Source organism: Hyaena hyaena, unplaced genomic scaffold (assembly GCF_003009895.1).
Source record: "Hyaena hyaena isolate Hyena2069 unplaced genomic scaffold, ASM300989v1 scaffold_0, whole genome shotgun sequence".
Taxonomy (NCBI): domain Eukaryota; kingdom Metazoa; phylum Chordata; class Mammalia; order Carnivora; family Hyaenidae; genus Hyaena; species Hyaena hyaena.
In genome coordinates this window covers 4,843,823-4,870,071 of record NW_024080632.1, presented here as the reverse complement: position 1 = coordinate 4,870,071, position 26,249 = coordinate 4,843,823, and the positions used below count along the sequence as shown (strand labels likewise).

Here is a 26,249-nt window from a genome sequence, read left to right as displayed (position 1 = left end):
AAAAATGTCCATCTGTTTCTCTAGGATTATTGGCATTGAGAATTCCTTATAGTCTGTGCCAACATTGGGAGGAATCAAGACAATTCAGCTTTCTGGAATTCTGCATTTGGAGGCTGCCTCATATGAGGAGACTGGAAAACAAAGACAGGAGGGGCTCGGTGGAGAAATAGCTAAGGCTGACTTTTTAAGGCAGAGTTAACTACTCTTTCTCGGTCTTTGGTATGGTTTGGGGTAAATTGGTTTCTAACCTGTCTAAAATTAGGTATCCGGTTTTTCCTATCTTTATTCAGTTTAGTCAAATATGGTACAAAGAGGGAGGCAGAACCATCTAGCTTTATAAAGGAATTGCTTAGCACTACAAGGAGATCAAGGCTGTGTGAGGACAAAGGACTGACTCCCATTTTGACTGAAGTGAACAGACCAGTAGTTGCTTTCTAAATCAACACCTGGGGGAAAAATAATCCTCAACTTCTCTCTTCCTCTCATTCCTCACGTGCCCAGTCAACCACCAGGTGCTATTCTTGTTCTGAAACATTATAAGGACAGGAGAAGAATTAGAGCAGACTTCACATTCTTAAAAGGTCTCAGATTTACAAGTTTGACCTTTCCTAAAAATGACATAATAAATATGGTCACAGACATACACTTACAGGAATGAAATAAGAATTTCTTGTTTACTAGACACTTTTCTAAAAAAAATTTATCTTTGAGAGAGAGAGAAAGCATGAGCAGCGGGAGGGGCAGAGAGGAAGGAGACACTGAATCCAAAGCAAGCTCCTGGCTCTGAGCTGCCAGCACAGAGCTCGATGCAGGGCTCCAACCCCCAAATTGTGAGATCATGACCTCAGCCAAAGTCGGACGCTTCACCAACTGAGCCACCCAGGCAGCCCTACTAGACACTTTTAAACCTGTATCCTACTAATGGACCATACTGCAGTTAGAATAAACCAGTTAGCTTTTTAAGAATCATTTTTAGTTTTATTATTTATGAATTGAAACACTTCAATCACAATGAAATTTACAAAAAAGAATACCACATTCATCGTGGTGTGTACCATGATCAGGTGTGACATTTTGCCATATTTACTCATATTTCTTTTTAGTCATTTTTAAGAGGGATAATTTATATACAGTATAAATTTCTTTGTATACAATTTTTGATGTACAGGTTTTTCTCATGCAGCAATGTACAGGGGTTTTTTTTGGGCATAGTTTTATAAATTTTAAGAAACACATACAATCATGTGACCACAATTACAATCAACATATAGAACAATTACAATAAAGATACAGAACATTTTGGGGCAACTGGGTGGCTCAGTGGTTAAGCAGTGCTGACATCTGAGTCTGAAACCTGCTTCAGATTCTGTGTCTCCCTCTCTCTCTGCCCCTACCCTGATCTCTCTCTCTCTCTCTCTCTCTCTCTCTCCCTCTCAAAAATAAATAAACATTGGGGCGCCTGGGTGGCTTAGTCGGTTAAGCGTCCGATTTTCGCTTAGGTCATGATCTCGCGGTTCGTGGGTTCGAGCCTCGCGTCGGGCTCTGTGCTGACTGCCAGCTCAGAGCCTGGAGCCTGTTTCAGATTCTGTGATTCCCTCTCTCTCTGACCCTCCCCTGCTCACGCTGTCTCTCTCTCGCTGTCCTAGAAATAAATAAAACATTAAAAAAATTAAAATAAATAAATAATCATTAAAAATTTTTTTAAGATATAGAACAATTTTATCACCCTCAAAAGTTCCCTCGTGACCCTTTATAGTCAACCCCTCCCTCTGGCCCAGCCCTTCATAACAGTGATCTATTTTCTGTCCCTAAGGTTTTCCCTTCTCCTGAATGTCACATCAATGGGCTTACACAGCATGCAGCCATTTGGGCCTGGCTTCTCTCATTTAGCCTAATGCCTCTGATATTTATCCATATTGTTTGTATCAACAATGTAAAAACATGTAACATTAAACTTGCCATCATAGTAATTTTTAAGTATACATTTCAGTAATGTTGAGTGTTTTCACATTGTCATGCAATAGCTCTCTAGAACTTTTCATCTTACAACATGGAAACTCTACTACTTCCCTTTCCCCTCCCCACGGCCCTTCGTAACCACCTTCCTTTCTTTTTTCTGTTTTTGTGATTCTATTTCAGATACTTCATATAAGTGGAACCACACAGTATTTGTCCTTTTGTGACTGGCTAATTGCACTTACATTATGTCCTGGGGGTTCATCCAGGTTGTAGCTTGTGATAGGAATTCCTTCTTTTTAAACCTGCATTGCACATATGTACCCCATTTCTTTTTTTAAAAAATTATCTGAGTGTAGTTGACACACAATGTGACATTAGTTTCAGGTGCACAACATAGTGACTGGACAGGTTTATATATTATGCTATATTCACCACAAGTGTAGCTATACCTGTTACCATATAACTCTAAATTATAATATCATTGTGTAGTCTTGGCACCCTTGTTGAAAATCATTTGACCATATATGCAAAGGTTTATTTCAACCCACTCCTTTTTATTGCTGACAAGTATTCCATGATGGATATACCACAATTTCTTCATTCACCAATTGAAAGTATCTGGGTTTTATGGGGCGCCTGGATGGCTCAGTCGGTTGAGTGTCCGACTTTGGCTCAGGTCATGATCTCACGGTTGTGGGTTCGAGCCCCGTGTCGGGCTCTGTGTTGACGGCTTGGATCCTAGATGGAGCCTGCTTCGGATTTTTTTTTTAAACATTTTTATTTATTTCTAGGAGAGAGAGAGAGACAGCGTGAGCAGGGGAGGGTCAGAGAGAGAGGGAGATACAGACTCTGAAATAGGCTCCAGGCTCTGGGCTGGCAGTCAGCACAGAGCCCGACGCGGGGCTCGAACCCACGAACCGCGAGACCATGACCTAAGCGAAAGTCGGACGCTTAACCGACTAAGCCACCCAGGCGCCCCAACCTGCTTCGGATTCTGTGTCCCCGCCTCTCTCTGCCCCTCCCCCGCTCACACTCTGTCACTCTCAAAAATAAATAAATGTTTAAAAATTTAAAAGAAAAAAGAAAGTATTTGGGTCTTTCCAGTTTGGGGCAATTACAAATTAAGTCATTATAAACACTCACATACAGATTTTGTGTGATCATCTGTTTTCATTTATCTTGGGAATATATACCTAGGAGAAAGATTTCTGTGTTGTATAGTGGGTGTGTGTTTAATGTTATAAGAAACTGTCTACTTTTTTCCAAAGCAACTGTACATTTTGCAATCCCACCAACAATGTGTGAGATTTCCAGTTGCTCCATCCACATACTCGTAAAAACTTGATATCATCAGTTTTGCTTTCATTTTTGTTTTTAGCTATTCTAATAAGTATGCGGTGCTGTCTCACTGTGGCTTTATTAGTTGGCTTTAATAATTTAATGAACTTAATAAATTCAGTCTTTTTGTGATGACACAAATTACATTACATTTCAATCTTGGGGTACCAGGAGCACTTTTTAAAAATTAAATGAAGAAATGAATTCTTTATTTTTCTGCAGACGAAGAGCCTCAAAAAACTGGAAGTGAGCTGGCCTCTTGGTGCAACTGAGAAGCACTGCTCTCTCCTCCCCCACTTCTGTTTCTATGTCTGAGCTGTAAACATGTTTTCATCGTTGCCCTCAGGACGGACGTTCAGGTAGTTCTGCTTTTATTCACCCCTTACTGGAAGCCTGTTAGTGGATTCTTCTTGAGACCTGAACCTGCTTAATTTTGCCCTGTCATGAGGTCAATCATTTCTGCTATAGCTTGTTTCAAAGAGTGTAACTTTTGTTAAGCCAAATTTGTTGGAAAGAATGTGGGGACCAAAGAAGAGCAAACACAAGATTGTGTAAGCCTGTGTCAAAAGCATCAACCTCACAATGTGGAAGCATGTTTTTCATACCCCAAATCAGGACCCATGATCTGACAAGGATGCATGTAGTGAAAACATTGGAAGGGCGTGGAAACTTCAGAATTATTATGACCATAGTTATGAAAAATATGGATGGAATAAATGCTAATTCCAAATCCCAGAATCCCCATCTCTATATTATTGTCCATGTATTAGGGGAGGGGGGAATGGCCTGGTGAGAAAAAATAAGAAAAGATTTATTTTATCTGGGTCTGTTTGGACAATTGATATCTCTTTTTTACTGAGATCATTTGTGAATTCCTTAAAACAAAGAATGAATGTCCTTCCGATCGGAATCCAGCTACAAGCTCTCCCTCAGAGGCAGCTGCTTATTGTATGGTATAGTATCAGTCATATTTTAACTTCTGTCGCCCCTACAGGAAGCATGAACAGGCCTAAAAATTTTCTTTTAAAATGTTCTCTTCAAGATATAAGAAGCTGGTAATTGTAACAGTTTCGGGGGAGGAGGAAGGAAGGAGAGTCCCTCTTCAATCTATTGTTTGAATGCATTACTTCTCAGTTAAAATCAAACTGATTTTTTTTAAGGTGCCTGGTTGGCTCCGTAGGTGGAGTATGTGACTCCTGATCTCAGGGTCATGAGTTCAAGCCCCACATTGGGCATTGAGCTTACTTTAAAAAAATAATAAAATAAAATTAATCTTTAAATTAAATAAACACAATGATAAAACAAAATATTAAAGCCTATGTTCCCTATCTTAATCATATTCTTATATTCCATTAGGGGGAGAAATTGGAAAATAGGGCAAATATCCTTCCTTCTTGCCACCATTGCCTAATACCTACTGCTTAAACTAAGCTCGAAAGCAAATTTTAAAGGTTATTAACATTTTCAAGTCTAAAAAATATTAGACTCAACAAATACTGTAAGCTTGTACTATAGGAAGTGCCTACTTCCAAGAATTGTTAAAAATATATGTCACTCTTATAAAAATCATTTAAAGGGATGGTACAGAGGGAGACCAGTTGGCTACCTGGGTAACTTCTGATGGTCACTGATCACCATGATTTACAGGCTGGCCCTTTGTCAAAATGTCTGTTTGGACATTTCAGAAAAAAATCTTTTCAGATCAGCCACCATTACTGGGTCATGGTAAGCAGATCTTCCAGAGATCATGAGAAAAAATGTCCATTTGTTGCTCTGACTTATCCCTCAAATCTCACCTCCTCCAGGAGGCCCTCCTGTCCTGACGCACCAAGGAGGCAAACTCTCACAAATTTCGGAGCAAGACCAGTCTGGGTTAATCTAGTTCCACCTCTTATTAACTGGGTACTTAACTTTTCTGATAAAATCCATCATACCGATGTTTCTAATTAAAATCAAGACTAGGGGCACCTGGCTGGCTCCGCCTGTGAAGTGTGTGATTTTGATCTCGGGGTTGTAGGTCTGAGCTCCACATTGAGTGTAGAGATTACTTAAAAATAGAATCTTTAAAAAACCAAAAAGTAAAATCAAAATACCCCAAAAGTAAAAACAAATAAAATCAAGACTAGAGGGGTTTTACTTAAACACATTGAGCTTGCATGTGTATTTCTTTTCTCCCACACCATAAAGGTTGGTTCTCAATAACTCCAACATAACTCATTATTTGATTTATCCCCCCCCCAAAAAACACATTTAGCACAGGGATAAATCTCAGAATAACAATGCTGATATTTCAGTAAATACATGGTTACTGAAAAAAAACAGGAGAAAGGACACCTGGGTGGCTCAGTTGGTTAAGCACCTGACTTAGGCTCAGTTCATGATCTCACTGTTCATGAGTTGGGGCCCGACATTAGGCTTGCTGCTTATTTATTTATTTATTTTAATTTTTAAAAAACCAGATTTCTTTTTAGCAGCATGTGTGCCTTTAATCCCTCTGTTTTTAACATTTGCCTCCTCTCTTTGCTCTGAATGCTATCTCTGAACTTAGAGCTGCTCTGTTTGATGTTCTCCAAAGAATAAACACCTAAACTTCTGCAAGGATCAGTGCAAGGAATCACAGGAGGGGAATCTGAGGTTATGTTATTCGAATCCTAGTGTATGTTACTGGTGCAATTAATGATCTGCTTTCGCTCCTACCTCTCACCCCAGGTACCTGGGACCCTCAATCCCTGAGCCCTTCTGGAGTTCAACAGCTGCAACTGGCTTGCTCCTGATAGGCATCTCCTTCAGCAAAACCTAGGGTTTCTCCACCCAGCCAAATCATCCCTCCACTCTCTAGCCTCCAAAAAGGATTTGACATCTCTCATGAGCAGTCCTCATCTCTCCCGTTCTGAGTCTGGATCTCTTTGATTCTTCTTTTATTGTGCTAGTAGTGTTTCAGGCAAGCACAGAGATAAGTGCCCAGGTTCTGTCCACTGTATTTCTGTATGTTTCATGTAAAACACCTGATTTTCCACATCAGGTGTACAGAGGTAGCATAGAAAAATGATGAACAGCACATGTTATGGCCCCATGGCATTTGGGCTCAGATCCCTAGATCTGCTGCTTTCTAGCTGTGTAGTCTTGGGCATGCTGTCTATGCTCAGACTCCTCATTTATAAAATAGGGATAATAGTGGTACGAGTCGCAAAATGGTGTGTGCGGCATGGTATTGGATGTTTATTAAGCACTCCAAAAGTTTTCAAATGTTATTAAAGAAAGGGTACAGGCACCTAAGTGTTCATCAACTGACAAATGGATCAAGAAGATGTGGTTTATCTATACCATGGAATACTACATGGCAATGAGAAAGAATGAAATCTGGCCATGTGTAGCAACATGGATGGACCTTGAGGGTGTTATGCTGAGCAAAATAAGTCAGGCAGAGAAGGACAGCTACCATATGTTTGCACGTATAGGAGGATTAGGAGGAACTTAACGGAGGATCACGGGGGAGAAGAAGGGGGGGAAAATAGTGGGTGAGAGGAAGGGAGGCAAACCATGAGAGACTCATGAATGCTGAGAACAAACTGAGGACTGATGGGGGGGAGGGGAGGAGGGGGTGATTGGCCGGGAGGGGGGCACTTGTGGGGATGAGCACTGGGTGTTGCATGGAGGCGAACTTGACAATAAACTATTTTAAAAAATAAAGAAAGGGTACAGGTTTCCTTAACTGGAAAGGACAAAGTGGGGTGTCTAGCTGGCTCAGTCAACAGACCATGTGACTCTTGATCTCGGTCTCATGAGTTTGAATCCCACGTTCCACATAGAGCTTACTTTAAAAGAAAAAAAAAGGAAAGACAAACTGATGTTAATTAATTCTGCCAAAAGCTGAAGAAAAACAATTAATTCTCTGGTAAATCTTGTCTCGAAGTTGACTGTATTTACCTCAGGGCTTTCTTTAGCGACTTTGAATCTTGCAGATTCACTTTTTCCCTGCAGGTGGCAACCTTTGTCACCAAAACTTCGTTCCTCCGCTAGCCCTGACCTGAAGGAGGAAATAAGCCCTCTAACTTTATTCTTTCATTGGTTGGATCATTTACTCAGTATTTACCGAGTACCTACTGTTTGCCAGCAACAAGGGAAACAATAGTGGTCAAGTACATACCACCACTGACTTCTCAGAACTTAATGGTTTGCGACAGGTCTGGAACTTAATTCAAAGAAGCTGAGACGACCCTCCCTCCCCCCACATCCCTCTTCCAAGAAAACCTTCCATATGAATGTGCTTGTATGTGCAAGCCCTAACTGGAGTTCTACTAAGAAACAGACTGTCCTCCAGAGCAAAAATAATGCTGTAAAGGACAATACTTAACAGCAATAATTTTTCGGGCCTTCTTGCACTTAAAGATGTTCCTAAGTCCCACCTTCCAAGGAAAGGGTTGGGAGACTAAGGGGCACTGAGATAGTCACCAGTGCAGAAAGGGGTGCTGCAGTGTTGAAGTAGCTGGACAGGAGGATTTAGGAATTACAGGCCAGAAGTAACAACTCTCAAAGTGTCCCCCAAATTTTTAAGCCAGACATCTTTTGAAGAAAACATTACCCAGAATTTGGAATTAAGACCAAAAGAGGGCAGCATAGTTCTTTCCATGTTACCTGAGACACTGTTTAACAAGCCCACCTGAGGATGGATTCTCTAACAGGGGTCTGGAAACTTTTCTTATAAAAGTCTAGGTAGTAAATATTTTAGGCTTTCAGGTTATATGCTCAACTATTCAACTCTGTTGTCTTAGCATTCTTCCTTACTGTACAGCAAAGGCAGCCTTAGACAGTATGTAAACAAATGGCCATGGCTGTGTTTCAATAAAACTTTATTACAAATGTAAGCAGAAGGGCCAGATTTGGCTCTCTGGTCATATATGAAAGCCAAAGAATGTAACTTTTTTTGCCTAGCTATTTATTATTGGTTAAAGACTTAGGTTTTTGTCTGGTAAAGTTTCAAATAATTTCTAACTAGTACCAAAAAAAAATGAACTCTGAAATTTATAGTTTTTATTACCCTGTGGAGATTAACCAGTTTTGTATCTTAGTTTCATACTTCTCAAAATGCTCTCTGAATCAGCTTTACGATCTTACTGTTTCCTCTTTAACAAGTTGAATAAAATTTTGACATGTTTATCCTGTATTTGAATGAGTCGTGTTGTAACTTTTGACAATTGTTGTTATTTTGACAAATAACATTGTTATTTCTTCTACTCTTATTGTTCCCTAGCAATTAATAAAACCCATGAGCTTAGAGCCCTGTGTTATCATTATCATGGAGGGTATCAAAGAAATAGTTTAGGAACTTCATCCTCATCTGTTGTCAAACACAGAGGAGAGAAACCCCCTATGGTAGGGACAGAGTTTTTGTGCCTTTGGCAAGGAACATTTTTAAAAGACCGTATCATTTCCCCCTGATTCCCCTTGGCATGAATACAGAACAATTATTTATATTTCAAAAAAATGGACTATGGGAGGATTCATTCTATCTTACCCAGCCTCCATTGATCTCTAGGATTTCACTTCCACATTTTAGTCCCGAAATCCTGGCTACCACAAGCCTACATTTAAAAAAAAAAAAAATGTATTTTATTTATATGAGAGAGAGACAGAGAGCAAGCAGGGGAGGGGCAGAGAGAGAGAGAGAGAGAGACAGAATCTGAAGCAGGCTCCAGGTTCTGAGCTGTCAGCACAGACCCCAGTGCGTGAGATCATAACCCAACTTAGCTACCCAGTCAGCCCTCAAATCTACTCTTTTAAAGCAAACTCTTCAACAAGGTGTTATGAACTAAATGTTGACGTCCCTCAAAATTCATATGTTAAAGCCCTAATCCCCAATGTGACTGTTATTGGAAACAGGGCTTTTAGGATATAATTAAAGTTAAATGAGTTCATAAGGATGGGAATTATGGGTGAGGTAATAGACAAGCCAGAAAGAGAGGCCTCACTAAAACCCAACCACATTGGCACGCTGATCTCAGACTTTCAGAACTGTGAGAAAATAAATGCCTGTTGTTTAAGGCACCCAGTTTATAGTATTTTGTTATGGCGGCCAAAGCTAAGACATCGCCAAATGTATTCCCAGCCCAGGACATTTGCACTTGCTGTTCCCCCTGCCTGGAAAGTCCTTCTTCCAGAGTTATGAATGGTTGGCTGTTTTTCCACAAATTTTCACTTAGGTTTCAGATCAAATGACACCTTTCAGAGTGGTCTTCTCTGCTCTGCTCACCCTAATGTAGCCTCCCTACTGTAGTCATTTACCTGACTGATCACGAGATTGTCTATCTCTTCATATGTCTATTGGACAATTGGCTTTTCTCTTCAGAAATGCCCTTCCCTCATTAAAAGATAAACTGAGTCATATTAAAAATTTTAGGAGTTTACTTGAGTGCAAATCCATTTTATGAGGTAGCACCAAACCACAAGTGGGTTAGAAGAGCTCCATCAACAGGAGCTAGGAGCAAGACTTCTAGAGAAGACCAGGAAGCAAAGCGATTACTTGATTGGCTATACCTTAAGTGATTGCCTTATGTGAAAGAGCCAGGTTGACTCTTTGTGACAGGTTGTGCCTAGGTTTCAATTTCTTAACCTTGAGGCATTTACAGACTTAGCTTTTGGTTCACTTACCTAGGCTGCTCCGGCACTAAGCCACCTCACTCTAATGGCTTTGTTTAATTAATTTAACAGCCCGTTGGGCATTTTTCATATTTTTCTACTTTTTTATTGAGCTCTTTTTCTTTATTAATGTAAAGAAGTTCTTTATATACTCTAGATACTAATCCTTTTTGACTTTCACATTACAAATATCATCTCTCAGTCTGTTTCTTATCTTTTTATTTAAAAATATTTTGGGGGTGGTTGGCTGGCTCAGTCAGGAGAACATGTAACTCTTGATCTTGGGGTTGTGAGTTCAAGCCCCATGTTGGGTGTAGAGATTACTTAAATAAATAAAAAACTTAAGAGGAATATTTTTAATGATGTCTTTTGTTGTGTGGAAGCTTTAAAAAATGCTACCTTTGGTAAAATACGCATGACATGAAATTCATGTTAATGGGTAAAATATGTATAACATAAAATTCATGTTAATTTGTGTTAACATAAAATATGCATAACATGAAATTAAGTGTAGGGTTCGGGGACATTAAGTACATTCACATTGTTCTGCAATCATCACCACTGTCCATCTTCAGAACTCTTTTCATCTTGCAAAATTGAGACTCCATATACATGAAAAAATAACTCCCCATTCCCTCCATCCTCCAGTCCACAGCAACCACCATTCTACTATCTGCCTCTATAAATTTGACTACTCTAAGTATCTCATATAAGTGGAATCATACAGTATTTGTCTTTTTGTGTCTGGCTTATTTCACGTAACATAACATCTTCAAATTTCATCCATGTTCAAGCCTGCATCAGAATTCCCTTCATTTCTAAGGCTGACTAATATTTCATTGCATGGATAGACCACATTTTGTTTATCTAACCATCCATTGATGAATACTTGGGTTGGCCCCATTTTTTGGCTATTGTGAATAATACAGCTGTGAACGTCGATGTCAACTTTTCAGGTCTCAGCTTTCAATTCTTTTGGTACATACTCACAAGTGGAATTGCTGGATCATATGGTAGTTCCATGTTTAATTTTTGAAGAACTATCATACTGATTTCCACAGCAGCACCATTTTACATTGCCACCAACAATGCATAAGTGTTCCAAATTCTCCACATCCCTGGTAACATTTGTTACCTTTTGGTTTATTAGAAGAAGAAGAAGAAGAAGAAGAAGAAGAAGAAGAAGAAGAAGCAGCAGCAGCAGCAGCAGCAGCAGAGGCGCCTGGGTGGCTCAGTCGGTTAAGCGTCCAAATGTCCGACTTCGGCTCAGGTCTTGATCTCACGGTTTGTGGGTTCGAGCCCCACGTTGGTCTCTGTGCTGACAGCTGAGAGCCTGGAGCCTGTTTCAGATTTTGTGTCTCCCTCTCTCTGACCCTCCCCTGCTCAAGCTGTCTCTCTCTCTCTCTCTCTCAAAAACAAACAAAACATTTAGAAGAAGAAGAAGAAGAAGAAGAAGAAGAAGAAGAAGAAAACAATTATTATCTTATAGTAACCACATCCTAATGGGTGTGAGGGACTATCTCTGTGTTTTTGATCTTCATTTCCTTAATGATTAGTGATGCTGAGCATTTTTGCCTGTGCTTATTGACCATTTTATATATCTTCTTTGGAGAAATGTCTGTTGAAGCCCTTTGCCCAGTTTTTAAATTTTTTTTCCCCTTTCTGTTGTTGAGTTGTGAGAGTTCCCTTATATATTCTGGATATTAACTCCTTGACAGATATATCATTTGCATATATTCTCTCCCATTTCATGCATGCCTTTTCACTTTGTTGATTATGATCTTTGATGAATAGAAGTTTTAAATTTTGATTTAGTCTAATTTATCTATTTTTTCTTTTGTTGCCTGTGCTTTTGGAGTGATAGCCAAGAAATCACCGCCAAATCAAATGTCATGAAGCTTTTCCTCTATATTTTCTTCTAAGAGTTTTATAGTTTTAGCTCTCATGTACAGACCTTCGATCCATTTTGAGGAAATTTGAACTTTTAACATAACCAAATTGATCAAAAAACTTTTTAATTTTTAAAAATGTTATTTTTATTTATTTTAAGAGAGAGAGAGAGAGAACAGGCAGGGAAGGGACAGAGAGAGAGGGAGAGAGAATCCCAAGCAAGCTCTGCACTGCCAGAGCATAGCCTGATGTGGGGCTCTAACTCATGACCGTGAGATGATGACATGAAATGAAACCAAGAGTCAGATGCTTAACCGACTGAGCCATGTAGGTGCTGCTCATCAAAATTTTTCTTAACAATGTGTGTATTTTTATGTATTATTGAAGTCATCATATTCTATCTCAATATTCTATATTTTCTTCTAAAAAGCTTTGAAGATTTCCTTTTTTTAAAGTTTTAAAAAATGTTTATTTATTTTTGAGACAGCAGAGCATGAGCAGGGGAGAGGCAGAAAGAGAGGGAGACACAGAGTCCAAAGTGGGCTCCAGGCTCCAAGCTGTCAGCACAGCTAACAGAGCCCAACACAGGGCTCAAACCCACAAACTGTGAGATCATGACCTGAGCCGAAGTCGGCCCTCAACCGACTGAGCCACCCAGGCATCCCTATTTGCTTTTGATCCCTGAAATTTACTCTTGTATATGGTATAAGTTAAGGCTCCAGTTTAGTTTTGTTTCATTTTTTTTTTCCAGAGGGATAACCAATGTTCTCACACCATTTAAAAATAATTTTTTTCCCTCTGGGGCACCTGGCTGACTCAGTTGGTGGAGTGTACAATTCTTGATCTTGGGGTTGTGGTTTCAAGTCCCACGTTGGGTGTAGAGACTGTTTTAAAATAAAATCTTTAAAAATAGTAATAACCATTTTTTCTGATTAATCTTTAATATTACCTCAGTTTTCTCTCAAGTTCCCATATATGCATGAGTCTCTTCTCCCTCTTAATTATCTGCCTAGCCAAGCCTTCAAAAACTCAGTCCCCTTTCATATCTGTCTGTTCTGTCGACTAAGATCACAGGTTCTAGCTTTAAAAAATCCTTGCCTTCTTCCATCCAGTTTAGTAAGCCAGTCCTTTATTTGCCTGTCACTCTTCCACTGGCTCTGTCTAGTAGTATGACAGAAGCATATTTTTAAAAACAACTTCATCCCTCCCTGATTTCCTCAGCAAACCTGTTTCCCAGAGACAAAATCTTCTGGGCATAAGCTTCATTAACTGCCTTTTTAGCTGTTAGGTTTTCATTAGGTTTCTCTACCTCAACCCATGAAGAAACATTATCTCCTGTTTAATAAGGGCCTCGTTCTTTTCCTTTGTTTTCATTAATAAAATAGACTCCTGTTCTATGGGTAAAGGTGGAGTCTGAGCTCCTTAAATACAAAGCCATGATCAAGGTTTATGTAATGAACAAATCAACGCTATTCTGGGATCTCAATAGTGAAAAGAGCCTTACCAGCGTGTGACAAACCAAATGTTAAGAAATTAGCCCCTTCGTGGGTCTTGCTCATGGCCCTGAATGAAGCTCAGAACAACCTACAGAAGAACAGATTTGGGGCTATTAACTTTGTGGCGTCCACCTACACCCTGCATTTGTGCTGCCAGGGGGCTACAATCTCACAAACAAGAGTTCTGCCGACCCTGTATAATATAGCTGCCTCTACTGTTTTAAAGTTTAGCCTAAGGCTTTGTTGAAAGACATACTACAAGAAGCAAAAACCTTCCGACCACCAGAGCCTAAATGTTTGGAGACTAAAGTTCTGCCCTCTTTAAGGTAAGCCTTTCCTGGGACAAAAAGATTTTTTTCCAATGGCCTAATCCCTGTCCCTGCCACCTGCTGAGGTCAAAGCTGTGCTCACATGGGTTAGGTCAAGGCCTTCCCCAGAGGCCCTTGTACTCAGGGCCCTGCCATTTAAAATCGTGCCAAACAACTGTAGCTGTCACAAACTGCCCAGGTCAAAAACCCACTTGACCCACAATTACCTTTGAGCCCAGGGCTCCAACTGCACCGGAAACCTGATCTCCGTGTGCTATTTTAGCCCCCCAAGTGTCAGTCCTCATGCCCGCCTCTCAAAGTTTTCCAAAAAGAAAATTAACATGCTGGGGGTTTACGGGGTGATAGCTAATTATACCCTTCTCAGCCTTTCCAAATTCTAAACCCACTAAAAAGTAGACGCATGAATCAGGCTGCCTGGGCTCAAAAGCATCAGCTTTATAAGGCTGATTGGAGAACATGGCTTCATTGTGCACTCAGTTCCCCCTCCGGATTACATTGATTGACCTGATCGCATGCTGGATTACTGCAAGCCTCCTCCTCAGGGACAGGCTCCCAAAGGTGGATGAGGAAATGTGAGTACTACAGTCAGGTCACAGCAAGAAAAGAAAAAGGGAAAGGGACTGGGCAACATGCTCAGTGTCCATCTTCTCCCAAAGGCACCGGTCAGACCAATCACTCCTCGTCCCATGGAAGGAGCTCAGGAGTTTTCCTTCACTAGTTTTTCTAATGAGAAATAGGAGCTCCTCCTCCTCCATGTAAATAAGCACAGGATAAGTTCCCTTCTCACAATTGTCTTTGGTTTGGGGACCTATTTTCAGTTCAATAAATATAACCATGGTACCTGGATCACATGATATGTTTGTCAGGATTCACTGTGACTTAAGCAAACCAGGGAATTAACACGAGTTCCTTTTTCAGGTAAAGCTGGATTCCAGGGTTTGCTCAAAGTCCCCAGGCCTCCGTTTCTTACCATCTGTAGGCTCTGCTTCTCTTTGTATTGCCTTTATTCTCAGGCTAACCCTTCCTAGGTAGTGGCAAAAATGGGTATCCGCAGCTCCACGCTTACATTCTCACCACCTTACAAACCCTGGTAAGAATGTCTCCTTGTTAATACTTTCAGCAAAATTCCATAGTGGAATCTCATTGACCCACCTTGGGTTATGTTGCCTTCACTCTGGACTAATCACTGTGACCAAGAGAATGTAATGCTCTGATTGGTGAGGCCTGGGCCATGTGTCCACCTCTGGTCCAGTTCTACCCGGTCTGTACGAACCAGGGGGGTGTTGGAGTACACCACCAAGGAAAATCTAAATGCTATTATCAGAGAATAGATTCTAGGTGGGAAAAACATGACCATCACGCATAATGCAAAGCAAGGTAAGTTCAAGGAAAAGAACAGCCTGTGGCTAGTTTCTTCAAAAGGGCTTCAAAGGGCAGGCTCCAAGAGTCTTCCAGACACCTCTCCAGTTCAGTCCAGCTCTGCCCATTAACTTCATATGGGATGAACATGCTACTTGCTTCCTTTCTTCAACTGTAAAATAAGTTGCTTGTTTCATGTGATCTCTAAAGTTCTTTTATTCAACAGCATTCGCTTATTAGATTTATTTAGCAGCTATATACGTGCCAGATACTGCTCTGGACACTCGAGGTAGAGTAGTGAAAAAAAAAACAGATAAAATCCCCTACTTTTCTGGAACTTACAGTCTAGTCAGGGGGGAGCCAAACAATAAACAAAATAAATAAGTCCTCCCTGCTGTGAAGGAAACTGCTATGAAGGTCATCCCATGGTCAGGTTGTCAGAGCAGATGCTATGGGTAAAGCACATAGCAAGTGTTCCATCTATGGTGTCTATTGTTCTCACTCTATTATTCTTTTCATCATGATTGTTTTTTATTTATTATAATTCTATTACTATTTATTACTGTATTATTACTACTGGCATATTAAAAGCATTCGGTGACCCCTTAGTGTCTCCAGCATTAGGGATCCTCAGCATAATAAGGCCCTCTGTAGCAGGTCCTAATCTATTTTTTATTAAACTTTTTGAAATTTATTTGTTTATTTTGAGAGAGAGAGCATGGGAGGGACAGAGAGAGAGAGAAGAAGAGAATCCTAAGCAGACTCTGCACTGACAGTGTTCCTATGTGGGGGCTCAGAATCATGAACTATGAGACCATGACCTGAGCTGAAACCAAGAGTCAGATGCCTAACCAACAGAGCCACCTAGGTGCCCCAGGTCCTAAACTATTTTTTAAATTGAGATGTAACTCACATACTATAACATTCACCCTTTAAAGTATACAGTTCATGGGCACCTGGGTGGCTCAGTCAGTTAAGCCTCTGACGTTGGCTCAGATCATGATCTCACAGTTTGTGAGCTTAAGTCCCACATTGGGCTCTGTGCTGAGAGCTCAGAGCCTGGAGCCTGCTTCCGATTCTGTGTCTCCTTCTCTCTCTGCCCCTCCCCTGTTCACACTCTGTCCCTCTCTCTTTCTTAAAAATAAATAAACATTAAAAAATTTTAACTCTACAGTTCAATGCTTTTTAGTATAAGATTGTACAACCATTACCACTATTTAATTCCATAATATTTTCGTTACCACAAAAAGAAACCTCACACCCATTAATAGTCACTTCCCATTCCCCGCACACCCTGGCCTATGGCAACCATTAATCTGCTTTCTGTCTCTGTGGGTTTGCCTATTCTGGACATTTCATATAAATAGAATCATACAACATGTGGTATTTGGGGACTGGTTTCATCATGTTTTCAAGGTCATCCATGTTGAGGTATGTATCAGCGGTTCACTCCTTTAATGGCCAAATGGTTCCTAAACTACTTTCCTAGCTCCATTTCTCATTTTTCTTCACTCAAACCCTAAGGTGGAGCCGCACTGGACTGCTTGTCCTTCTCCATACTCTGCTTTTGTTTCATTTCTTTTTTTTTTCTTCTTCTTTAATGTTTCTTTTTGAGAGAGAGACAGAGTGTTGGGGGTGGGGAGGGGCAGAGGGAAACATAGAGTCCTAAGCAGGTTCCAGGCCCCGAGCTGTCAGCACAGAGCCCAAGGCGGGGCTCCAACCCGTGAACCCAGAGATCGTGATCCAGAAGATCCGAGGCTTAACCGCTTAACCGGCTGAGCCACCCAGGTGTCCCTTTTGTTCATTTCCTGCCCTCCTCTGACCTTTTTCTGTGCATTCACGCCTCTCACAAATGTCACCTCTTCATGAAGTGCCCTGAGTGTTCTACCCATCCCCCCCACAAAGGGTCCCATTTCTCCTCCCCATGCTCCTTTTTTTTATTTCAGCCGATGACTATTTTTGCTACATATTGACTTAACTTTAACCCTCCTACTCCACTGTGATTGCCGTAAAGGCACCAACTTTTTAAAATCCCTTTCCCACAGCTTCAAACGTAACAAGTGCTCATCAAATATTTGCTAACTTGCATGGTATTGGTATAACCCAGTGGTTCTAAACTGGGGACAGCTTTGTTCCCCAGGAGACATTTAGAAATACTTGGAGATATTTTTGGTTGCCCTAACTAGGAGGTGAGGTGTGCTACTGACATCTAGTAGATAGAGGACAGGGTTGCTGCTAAGCCCCTTCCAATGCACAGGGTAGCCCCTCCCCGCCCCATACAACAAAAAATTATCTGGCCTCAAATGTCAATAGTAGCAAAGTTGACAAACATTGCCACAAACTAATTAATGCTCCTTTTTGAATAGGTTAGCAAAAATAAATTAGGAGGGATCAGTGTACAACTCTAGCAGAAAATCGTATTAAATAATTTTTTTTTCTTTTTTTAGCAGCTGAGGGTGACTCCAGTGCAAAGCTCTTTCCTAATGCCATAGTAGGTGCCCGGGGAACACAGATGGTATTTTCACCACTTGTTCGCCTTTGAGAGTGACAACTGACCTCCCAGGAATCTTTGAAGTGCTAGGAATGTAACTCTGTTAAGGAAGAAAACTCTTAGGGCTTTTTAAATCTATCAAAATGTCAAAAGTGAATAATACTTCTGGGGGAGGGCAGGGGAAGGTGTTTTTTTTAAAGTACCCTCTTCTGGGGACGCCTGGGTGGCTTAGTAGGTCAAGCATCCAACTTTGGCTCAGGTCACAATCTTGGGGTCTGTGAGTTAGAGCCCTGCACCAAGCTCTATGCTGACAGCTCAGAGCCTGGAACCGGTTTCAGAGTCTGTGTCTCCCTCACTTTCTGCCCCTCCCCCACTTGCAGTCTGTCTAGCTCTCTCTCTCAAAAATAAATAAACATCCCAAAAAAACTTAAAGTATCTTCTTCTGGCTTCCCCATGATGGTGAAACTGTCTCTGGAATAAATGATTCAAGGGAACCTGAGGTCCGGTCTCCTCTCCTTTCTAAAAACTGCAAAGGAGTTTTGAGAAAGGGTTCTGTTCACACTGGGCTCCAATGAGCAACTCATTTGCAGGAAATTCAAGGCACCTATATCATTTAACTGAACACAGCAGCCCCATCAAAGCAGAGGTTACCAGCTTCAGAGTCACATCTTATGTTCCTGCCCTTCTCATCCAACCGGTTCTTTTGAGCGACACGGAAATTAGATAATATATGCCCTGAAAATGAAAGGTAGGACAGTCTGAAGGAGTTTGACAAGGCCAGGAATAGGGGTTGATGTGCTATTTTAAAAAGTTTGTCCTTGGGGTAGAATTACATGACAGCCTGGCTGGGATTTGGTAGCGGTGTGTGTGTTTGAAAGAACAACCTTTAGCACAGCTGGCGTAGACGTAAATGCCAAGCAGAGGATCCGCAAGACATTACCCCCTCTTCTGGATGTATCTTATTCTTATGGGCCATAAAAAATAGTAAAGTGTGACTGCGTTCTTGGAACAGACATATCTTTATATCCAGTAAATAAACTTTTTTAGTCTGCATATTTGACAAAATGCCACTCACTCTGTGATTTATTCAGTCCAATTTTTATGAAAACCCTTAAGGACAGAAACATATAGAGTACTTGGCACACTGAAACACAGAAGTGTTTTTTTTTTTCTTTAATTTATTTCTGAGAGAGAGACAGCGTGAGCAGGGGAGGGTCAGAGAGAGAGGAAGATACAGAATCTGAAACAGGCTCCAGGCTCTGAGCTAGCGGTCAGCACAGAGCCCGACACAGGGCTCAAACCCATGAACGGTAAGATCATGACCTGAGCCAAAGTCAGATGCTTAACCAACTGAGCCACCCAGGTGCCCCTGAATCACAGAAGTGTTTAATGATGACAGTAATTAGGATCGTGGAACAATGTCCTTTGAGTGAATGTTTGGCAGGACTTTAGATATATTAAGAAAAGAATCATGTAACGAATGAAATGGGAGTCCCCAGAACTGCAGTTCTGTCAAAAGTGAATTGGAAGAAGACCAATGCGTCTGAGTGATATTTATGTCTTAATAAAACTAAAAATTATTCCAAATTGGATTACTTGCCTCAAATCTCACTTTTCTTTTGTAACCACTCTTCATCCAATCATTCTTTTATTTAATATTATTTTTTATATTATTTATGGTTCCTATTTAGTTATTTCTTCATTTATTCAACATGCATTTATACCCCCCCACCTCCTATGTGCCAGGCTTTACATTAGATTCTAATAATACAATGGCAAATGATTCTTGCCCTTGGGAGTTTAGAAAACAACTATTCATTCTTTCATTCATTTACTAAAGTTTCTACTGTGCGCTCATACATTCTGGGGATACAGCAACAGAGAACACAGGACCCTGATATAATAAAATTGCATTCTAGTGAGTAGAAGGAAGATCAAGAGCAAAGGTCCTGAAGCAGCTGTGAGCATGGCTAGAGCCCAGTTAGTGAAGGGGACATGGTACCAAATGGGATGGAGAGGTACACAGAGGCTAGATTATGTATAGCCCCACCATGCATGGTATGTAATCTAAACATTCATACACACAAACATTGCACATATTTGGTGAGTTTACCTTTCCATTAGATTACAAACTAGACGTTAAATTTAGTTATTTACCTAAATAATTTCAGAGGAAGTGTGTTAATAGTCAAAATCTGGAGACGGCTACTGTGCTTTTTTTGTTAGGGGTGGGCTGAGAGCTTAATTTAAAAAGTAAAGGAACTGCCTTTCTTGCCAAGGGCTGTCCTTATGAAGAGAAGAGGTAGCAGCCATAGGAGAGAGGAAGAGACCTCATCTTTGCAAGTCTTTGGCACTGCACCTCTCTGGGCAATTTGAGCCAGAGGTCAGAAGACCTGTTCTTGAGAGGTGAAACCTCAAGAAAATTAAGATTTGGAACAAAGAAATATAAGGCTTGGAATTTTTTATTTCCAAATTGGAAGAACCATTTGCAAAGTCTGAACACTTCTATATGGTTTTGTCTACAGTGACTTTTGTGTATGCTCTTCACCATCCTCCCATTCAACCCCCAGTCTAATTAGGACAGTTAACATCTCCCCGAATTTTCCTAAATAATATGCAAAACGGCTCTTCTTTCCAGATTTCTGTCTCTTAACCCTTCCAGTATATAAATTCTGGAGATGTTACTAGAGTTGTGTATTTCAGCGTCTTATATACATTGCAGAGTAATTTTATGCGACCCGACTCTAGTTCCTTTTGGGTTTTTCTTTGAACGGATGGTGGCATTATTTAAAACAATAGCCTTAATTCGTGATTAAAACGGAGGAAACTTTCAAACAGCCCATCTACAATTCTCAGTAAATGAATTTAGGTTCCGCATCTGGGGAATTCTCCTACGTCCTGGATGGTAGGCAGTGAGGTAATAAACATGGACTACAACTCCCAGGAGACAGTGCGTCCACATCCCTCTGCGCACTCTCGACCCCGAAGGCCGCCTGAGGCACGGAGCCCGAGGGGGCGTGGTTTGGGCCCGAGCCGCGAATCGTGGGCGGAGCTATAGGCGTGGCCAACGGAGGGGGCGGTGCTGCCGGCGCGGCCCGGAACACGCTAGTGGAGCGGAAGATGGCGGCGGCAGCGGTGGCTGCAGCCGGGACCCCAGTCGGGCTGAGGCGGAGGAGCCGCCGGCTCTGACCTCGCTCTGGCACCGGTGCGCGCGGCGCAGCGTGTGCGAGGCCCCGCGCGTCGGGTAGGGGCGGCGGCGGCGGCTGTGCGCCGCCCTGAGGAGCGCCCCGGCGGCGGCGCTGCTGCGGCTGAAGAGAGAGCCGGCTCCGGGCCTCCGCGTCCTCCTGCTCCCCGGGCCCCCCGCCTCCTCGGGGGGGCGGCGGCGGCGATGTTCTCGGTCCTCTCGTACGGGCGGCTGGTGGCCCGCGCCGTCCTCGGCGGCCTTTCGCAGACCGACCCCAGGGCCGGTGGCGGCGGCGGCGGCGACTACGGGCTGGTGACGGCCGGCTGCGGCTTCGGCAAAGACTTCCGTAAGGGCCTTCTCAAGAAGGGCGCGTGCTACGGGGACGACGCTTGTTTCGTGGCCCGGCACCGCTCAGCAGACGTGCTCGGTGAGTCCCCGGCCCGGGTACCCCCGCTCCAGCCCCGTATCCGCCTCCTGGGGACTCCCCTGCTCGGGGCTTTCCCCAGTTCCTCCCGGCGGTGAGAGGAGCCCGAGAGCCAGTAGTAGCTGTAGGGAGGGAGCGCTTACTATGTGCCAGGCGCCTTGCCAAGCGCTCCGAGGTGCGTTTTCCATTGGAACAACCCCCATTTTAGAGATTAGGAAACTGAGCCGCAGAGCGGTTGAGCTCTGCTCAAGGTCACCCAGCCCGAGCTGTGACCAGTTTGTCCGAGCCCAGAACCGCACTGTTAGTCACTTAGCTGCCCGGGAGACACCTGCAGACTCCTAACGTCGCTCTTGTTCCCTCCCCGCCTCCTCCCTCTGCGTGCCCGGGAGATCTCTGATTCTTCGCGGACTCCTGACGCCACAGCCTGTCCATAGGCTGCGGGATCCAGAGCGGACTGTCGCGAGCCCCAGACAGCCCAGCCGCATTCTTTCACCGCTTCGATGGTGACCAGATCTCCATCCTTTTCGCAGTCTCGCAGGCGGTGGCGCTGGCCTGGTGAAAACACACTCGCAGTGCATTCTCCCAAACTGATCTTGCCCGCCTGAGGTCACTTGGGGTGGAAGAGAGTCTCCTTGACCCAAAATAGAATGGTCGAATCTTCTTCAAACTGCAGCCAAGAAAGGCTTGAGAAATTGGTTCAAGCCTTTTCAGGCCACAGGTGCTTCCGAAGGCCTAGTCCAGTTACACTTTTGGGTATGGGAGACTAGCGTGAGAACTTACAGAAAGGGCTAAATATAATTCACAAGCAATCATAAAGTTTGTCATAACGTACGTCTTTGGAGACGAAGTGTATGCTGTAGGATCATGTGCCATTGAATCTCCTTTAATGAGTAAAGCACTTCCTTTGAAAGTGAAGGGCATGCTGTCATTGAATTTGTGTTCAAATGTCACTTGGGTTTCACTTCCCAGGTGAGATCGAGTTTTTGATTACTTTAAATTTCATATGCCAAGGCAAAGTATGGCACTGGAACAAATGGTCCTGTAACTTTTTATGACAATAATTATTTTTTAATTTGTTCTCAGAATAACTGCCTATTATCTTTGTTTCTACTACACCTAGTGTTTGTGAGCATGGTGTGGAAAGGTTGTTCTCGTTTTAATTTATGAATGACCCCATTCCCCGGGTAGAAAAAAAATCACTAGTGTTTAGACAACACTTTTGATGTTAATTTTAGAGGGTGGGAGAGGATTCCTTAGTGAAGGAGATCTACAAGCTCCACTTTGAAGTCGACTTGACCCTGACTCCTTATCTTTTTTAAAGGGTGTCAGGAGCTGTCTTTTCCCATTACATTTAGAAGCTTTCTTTAATGAGCTTGTGACCTGTGCTGCTTTTTCAAATTGCACTCATGGATGCAACAGGATAGGTGATAACGAGCCGCTAAGGTTCCCCCTTATAAATCTACGTACTGGCTTTTGTGAAATATTTGCAATTTGATTGACGATTTGGGGTCATTTTAACGAGCCAAAACTTAAGCTTGATTTAAAAATTTTTGAAGGCTACTTTCTTAATGAAGTGGGGTATTTCTAAGGATAGGGGAATTTTGCTCAAACCCATTTTGAAAAATACAACCCTACCATCTTGGCAGAATCCCTGCCTGATTTGGTGCTGAGCTTTGCCAGCCTGGCTCTGTGATCTGTGGTTTTGGGCGAGAGCCTCTCAGCTCATGTTCCTCATCTAAATTAGAGGATGAAGAGAGTGGACTATCTGACCCTTAGGGACTTCTGACCACTGGATCATATTTTCTTTTTGTTTTGAATAGACAGCACCCTTTGCTATTTTGCACGTGAAATAACGGGCATCAATTCCCATCTTTTTCACACGGATACCTTCAATATATTTCTTTTGTTTTGTATGTGGCGCTAAAGCAGTGGTTCTTAACTATCCTTGGTTCACAGCCTTAGGATTTTTGACTGCCCAAGGGTTCTCTCTCCAGAAAAATGTGCTTGGAGACAAAGTTTTGCATAGGCATTCAGGGACTTTACTGACCCCATGAAGTCCCTCTGTGTACCACTTAGAGGTGCACGCACGCGGACCAGATTAGGAACTGCAGTTCTGTACCCCCTTCAAAAGAGAGGCTGCCAGGCATAACCAGACGTGTGTTGTTTATGTCACCAAGGGGTAGTCTTTGGCCATATTTGACAAAGAGCCATTTTAAGAGAGAGAGAGAGAGTGTATGTGTTTGGTGTGCAGATCAGAGAAGACAGGTTCTCTTGGACTGTCCTGTTTTGGAGGAGCTCTTCCAGAAAGCCATCTTGGAAGCCACCTAATAAAACTTCTGAGTTGGCCTCATTTGATCTTTGGCTTCCACTCTGTGTGATGGTTACTTCTCTTTTATTGACACTATCCCATCACAGGCAGGTCTGATTCTCTCTTGCTGCGAAAGAGGTGAAGCATCTCAGCACATCTTTAATAGTGCTTTTTCTCTAGAAGTTGGAGTTCTAAACTGAAATCCATTAAAAGACTGTTGAATAATGTGTTGAACCTCAGTGCTTCAAACCTTCTAGTTCTACAGATAATTCATTTTCTTTGGGTTGACACTGTTGCTAAATATATGTGCAACTCACTGTGGTCATTTAGAACCCCTAGACTGCTTGGAATGAAAGTTGTTTGTTTCTTTTTGTGAAAGAGAAAGCTGTTGTATCTCTTTAATTTAGAATTGATTGTTCTATTAGTCATGCAATGACTAAAAAGTACCTGGTGCTTTACAACATTTTGTAGAGTCCCCACTGGATTTCTTTTAGGAAAAACCAACTATGGTGGGTGTGGTGAGACACAGGAACCACTCCTATCCCTTGGAAAATTGGCAAAGGTACTTTCTCTTTATTAGGTCCAACAGGAGTAAACCAATACCAGCAGGGGCTGTGTGTGCACTTTTCTTTTTTCTTCTTCCTTGTGGCTAATCCTGAGTTCTTTCAATACTCTATATGGCATGGATGCCTAAGTACACAAAAATATGAGAGCTGCCTAGTGTGTAATTGCTGGGCCTCCCACAGCCCTAAGCTACTTAACAATAGAATCCAAGACTGTTGAGAGTTGTAAGACTTTAAAACCTTGGAGACCAGTGAGAAGATGGATGCCTGCAGAGGGGCAAATGATTTTGCTAAGGTTACTCCACTAGTTAATAGCAGACCCAGGACTAGCACCCAGTCTCCTCATTCCTGTCCTCTTTCCGTTGCATCGCTAGTTAAGTTTTCTAGATAAGACAGGCGAATTCAAAACCAGTCTGTCTTCAGGTACTGTTTGTCCTTCTAATGCTTTTCTGCTTAAGGGTGTGTGTGTATATTTACAACTTCTGTATTCACACTATGACTCATAATTAAAATGTAACAAAAACTCTGCGTACTAAACCACAGTTACTGAAACCAGTTTACAAATGGCAGCATGGTCTCTGCCATCTAAAAGCTGACCTCCGAATATTGAGTTGTAATGTAATTCTTATAAAACTACAGGGTGTTTATTTAAACTTGATTTAAGTTGAAACCTTGAAGAGAAATGAAAACAATTTCATATTGTAGCCTTTGGATATGATTTTGATTGTGGTCAGGGTTTCTGAAGTGTTTTCGTGAGTAATGCCAGTCTTAAAGGTAGTTGTCTTTAAGGTGTAAGGATTACGTGAACAATATAAAGATTAAAAATTGATTTAGGAAATGAGTATGCCAGGTAGAATTTTATGTTTCCTAGCAGTCATGATAATTTTAATGTATTTATTTGAACCTCTGTACCGAACAGTGAGTTATCCTTTTAATAGCATAGTCACCCTGGGAGAGCATGTATGTATGCTAATTTAAGCCTTTGAAGAAGTCCTTTTTGAAACTTCTGTCAGCTGAATTTTAAGCTGTATCAGGAAAATAGTCTTATTATTATATAGTCATAATGTTCTGAAAGTCAAATTTTATTATTTTTTAATGTTTTATTTATTTCTGAGAGAGAGACAGACCGCATGAGTAGGGGAGGGTCAGAGAGAGACAGAGACACAGAATCCGAAACAGGCTCCAGGTTCTGAGCTAGCTGTCAGCACAGAGCCCGACACGGGGCTCAAACCCAGGAACTGTGAGATCATGACCTGAACTGAAGTCGGACGCTTAACCGACTGAGTCACCCAGGCGCCCCTGAAAGTCAAATTTTAGCCTGATCTACATCTTAACAGCAGACATAACCTTGGTTGAATTTTTAAAAACTGAGATACAGAATTCATCTGCCATAACATTTACCTTTTATATTAAGAAAATTCATGGGGGCACCTGAGTGGCTCAGTCAGTTGAGCATCCCACTCTTGGTTTCAGCTCAGGTCATGATCTCACGGTTTTGTAGTTTTGAGCCTCACATTGGGCTCTGTGCTGGTAGCTCAGAGCCTGCTTGGGATTCTCTCTCTCTCTCTCTCTCTCTCTCTCTCTCTCTCTCTGCTCCTCCTCTGCTCACGCTGTCTCTGTCTCTCTCAAAAATAAATAAAACTTTAAAAATTTTAGTACATTTAGTACTAAATTTAGTATTTAGTAGATTCACAAGATTGTGCAGCCGCCACCACTGACTAGTTACATGTTCGTCCCCACAAAAGAAACCCCCTATGCATTAGCAGTCACTCCCGGTCTCCCCTCCCTCAACCCCTGGCAACAGAAAGTAGATTCTTACAATAGATTTGCCTATTCTGGACATTTCATATAAATGGAATCATACAAAATGTGGTTTTTTTATATCTAACTTTTTTCACTTAGTATATTTTCAAAGTCTGCCCACATTGTAGTCTGTATCAGTGCTTCATTCCTTTTAATGGCTGAATAATATTCCATTGTATGGATATACCACATTTTATCCATTCATCTATTAGTGGACATTGGATTGTTTCCACTTATTAGCTGTTGTGAATAGTGCTGTTGTGACACATTCATATACAGGCTTTTGTGTGAACATATGTTTTTCATTCTCTTGGGTATATATCTATAAATGGAATGGCTGGATCTTATTGTAACTATAACTTTATGAGGAATATAGTTGTTTTTTATATAATTATTTTTACATACTTATAATTACTTTATCCAAGGGAAAATATTTTTTAAAAGGTAACAATCAAATGTAAGTTCTAAG

The 26,249-nt window shown here is 41.8% G+C and overlaps 1 protein-coding gene and 1 long non-coding RNA gene across 2 annotated transcripts in view; one reads left to right on the top strand and one right to left on the bottom strand.

The window, feature by feature from the left end:
- Positions 1 to 2,716: 2,716 nt before the first annotated feature.
- Positions 2,717 to 11,002, bottom strand: LOC120232907. The gene is made up of 3 exons (XR_005528682.1): positions 10,924 to 11,002; positions 8,813 to 8,879; positions 2,717 to 2,746 (listed from the first exon to the last, which is right to left on the bottom strand). It is a non-coding gene; the product is annotated as an uncharacterized LOC120232907 (long non-coding RNA).
- A 9,571-nt stretch (positions 11,003 to 20,573) lies between these two features.
- Positions 20,574 to 26,249, top strand: part of PPTC7 (protein phosphatase targeting COQ7) — a 38,685-nt gene continuing 33,009 nt past the window's right edge. The window contains exon 1 of the mRNA XM_039244769.1: positions 20,574 to 21,109. Coding sequence (XP_039100700.1) covers positions 20,887 to 21,109 — 223 coding nt within the window. The 5' untranslated portion in view covers positions 20,574 to 20,886. The remainder of the gene's footprint in view (positions 21,110 to 26,249) is intronic.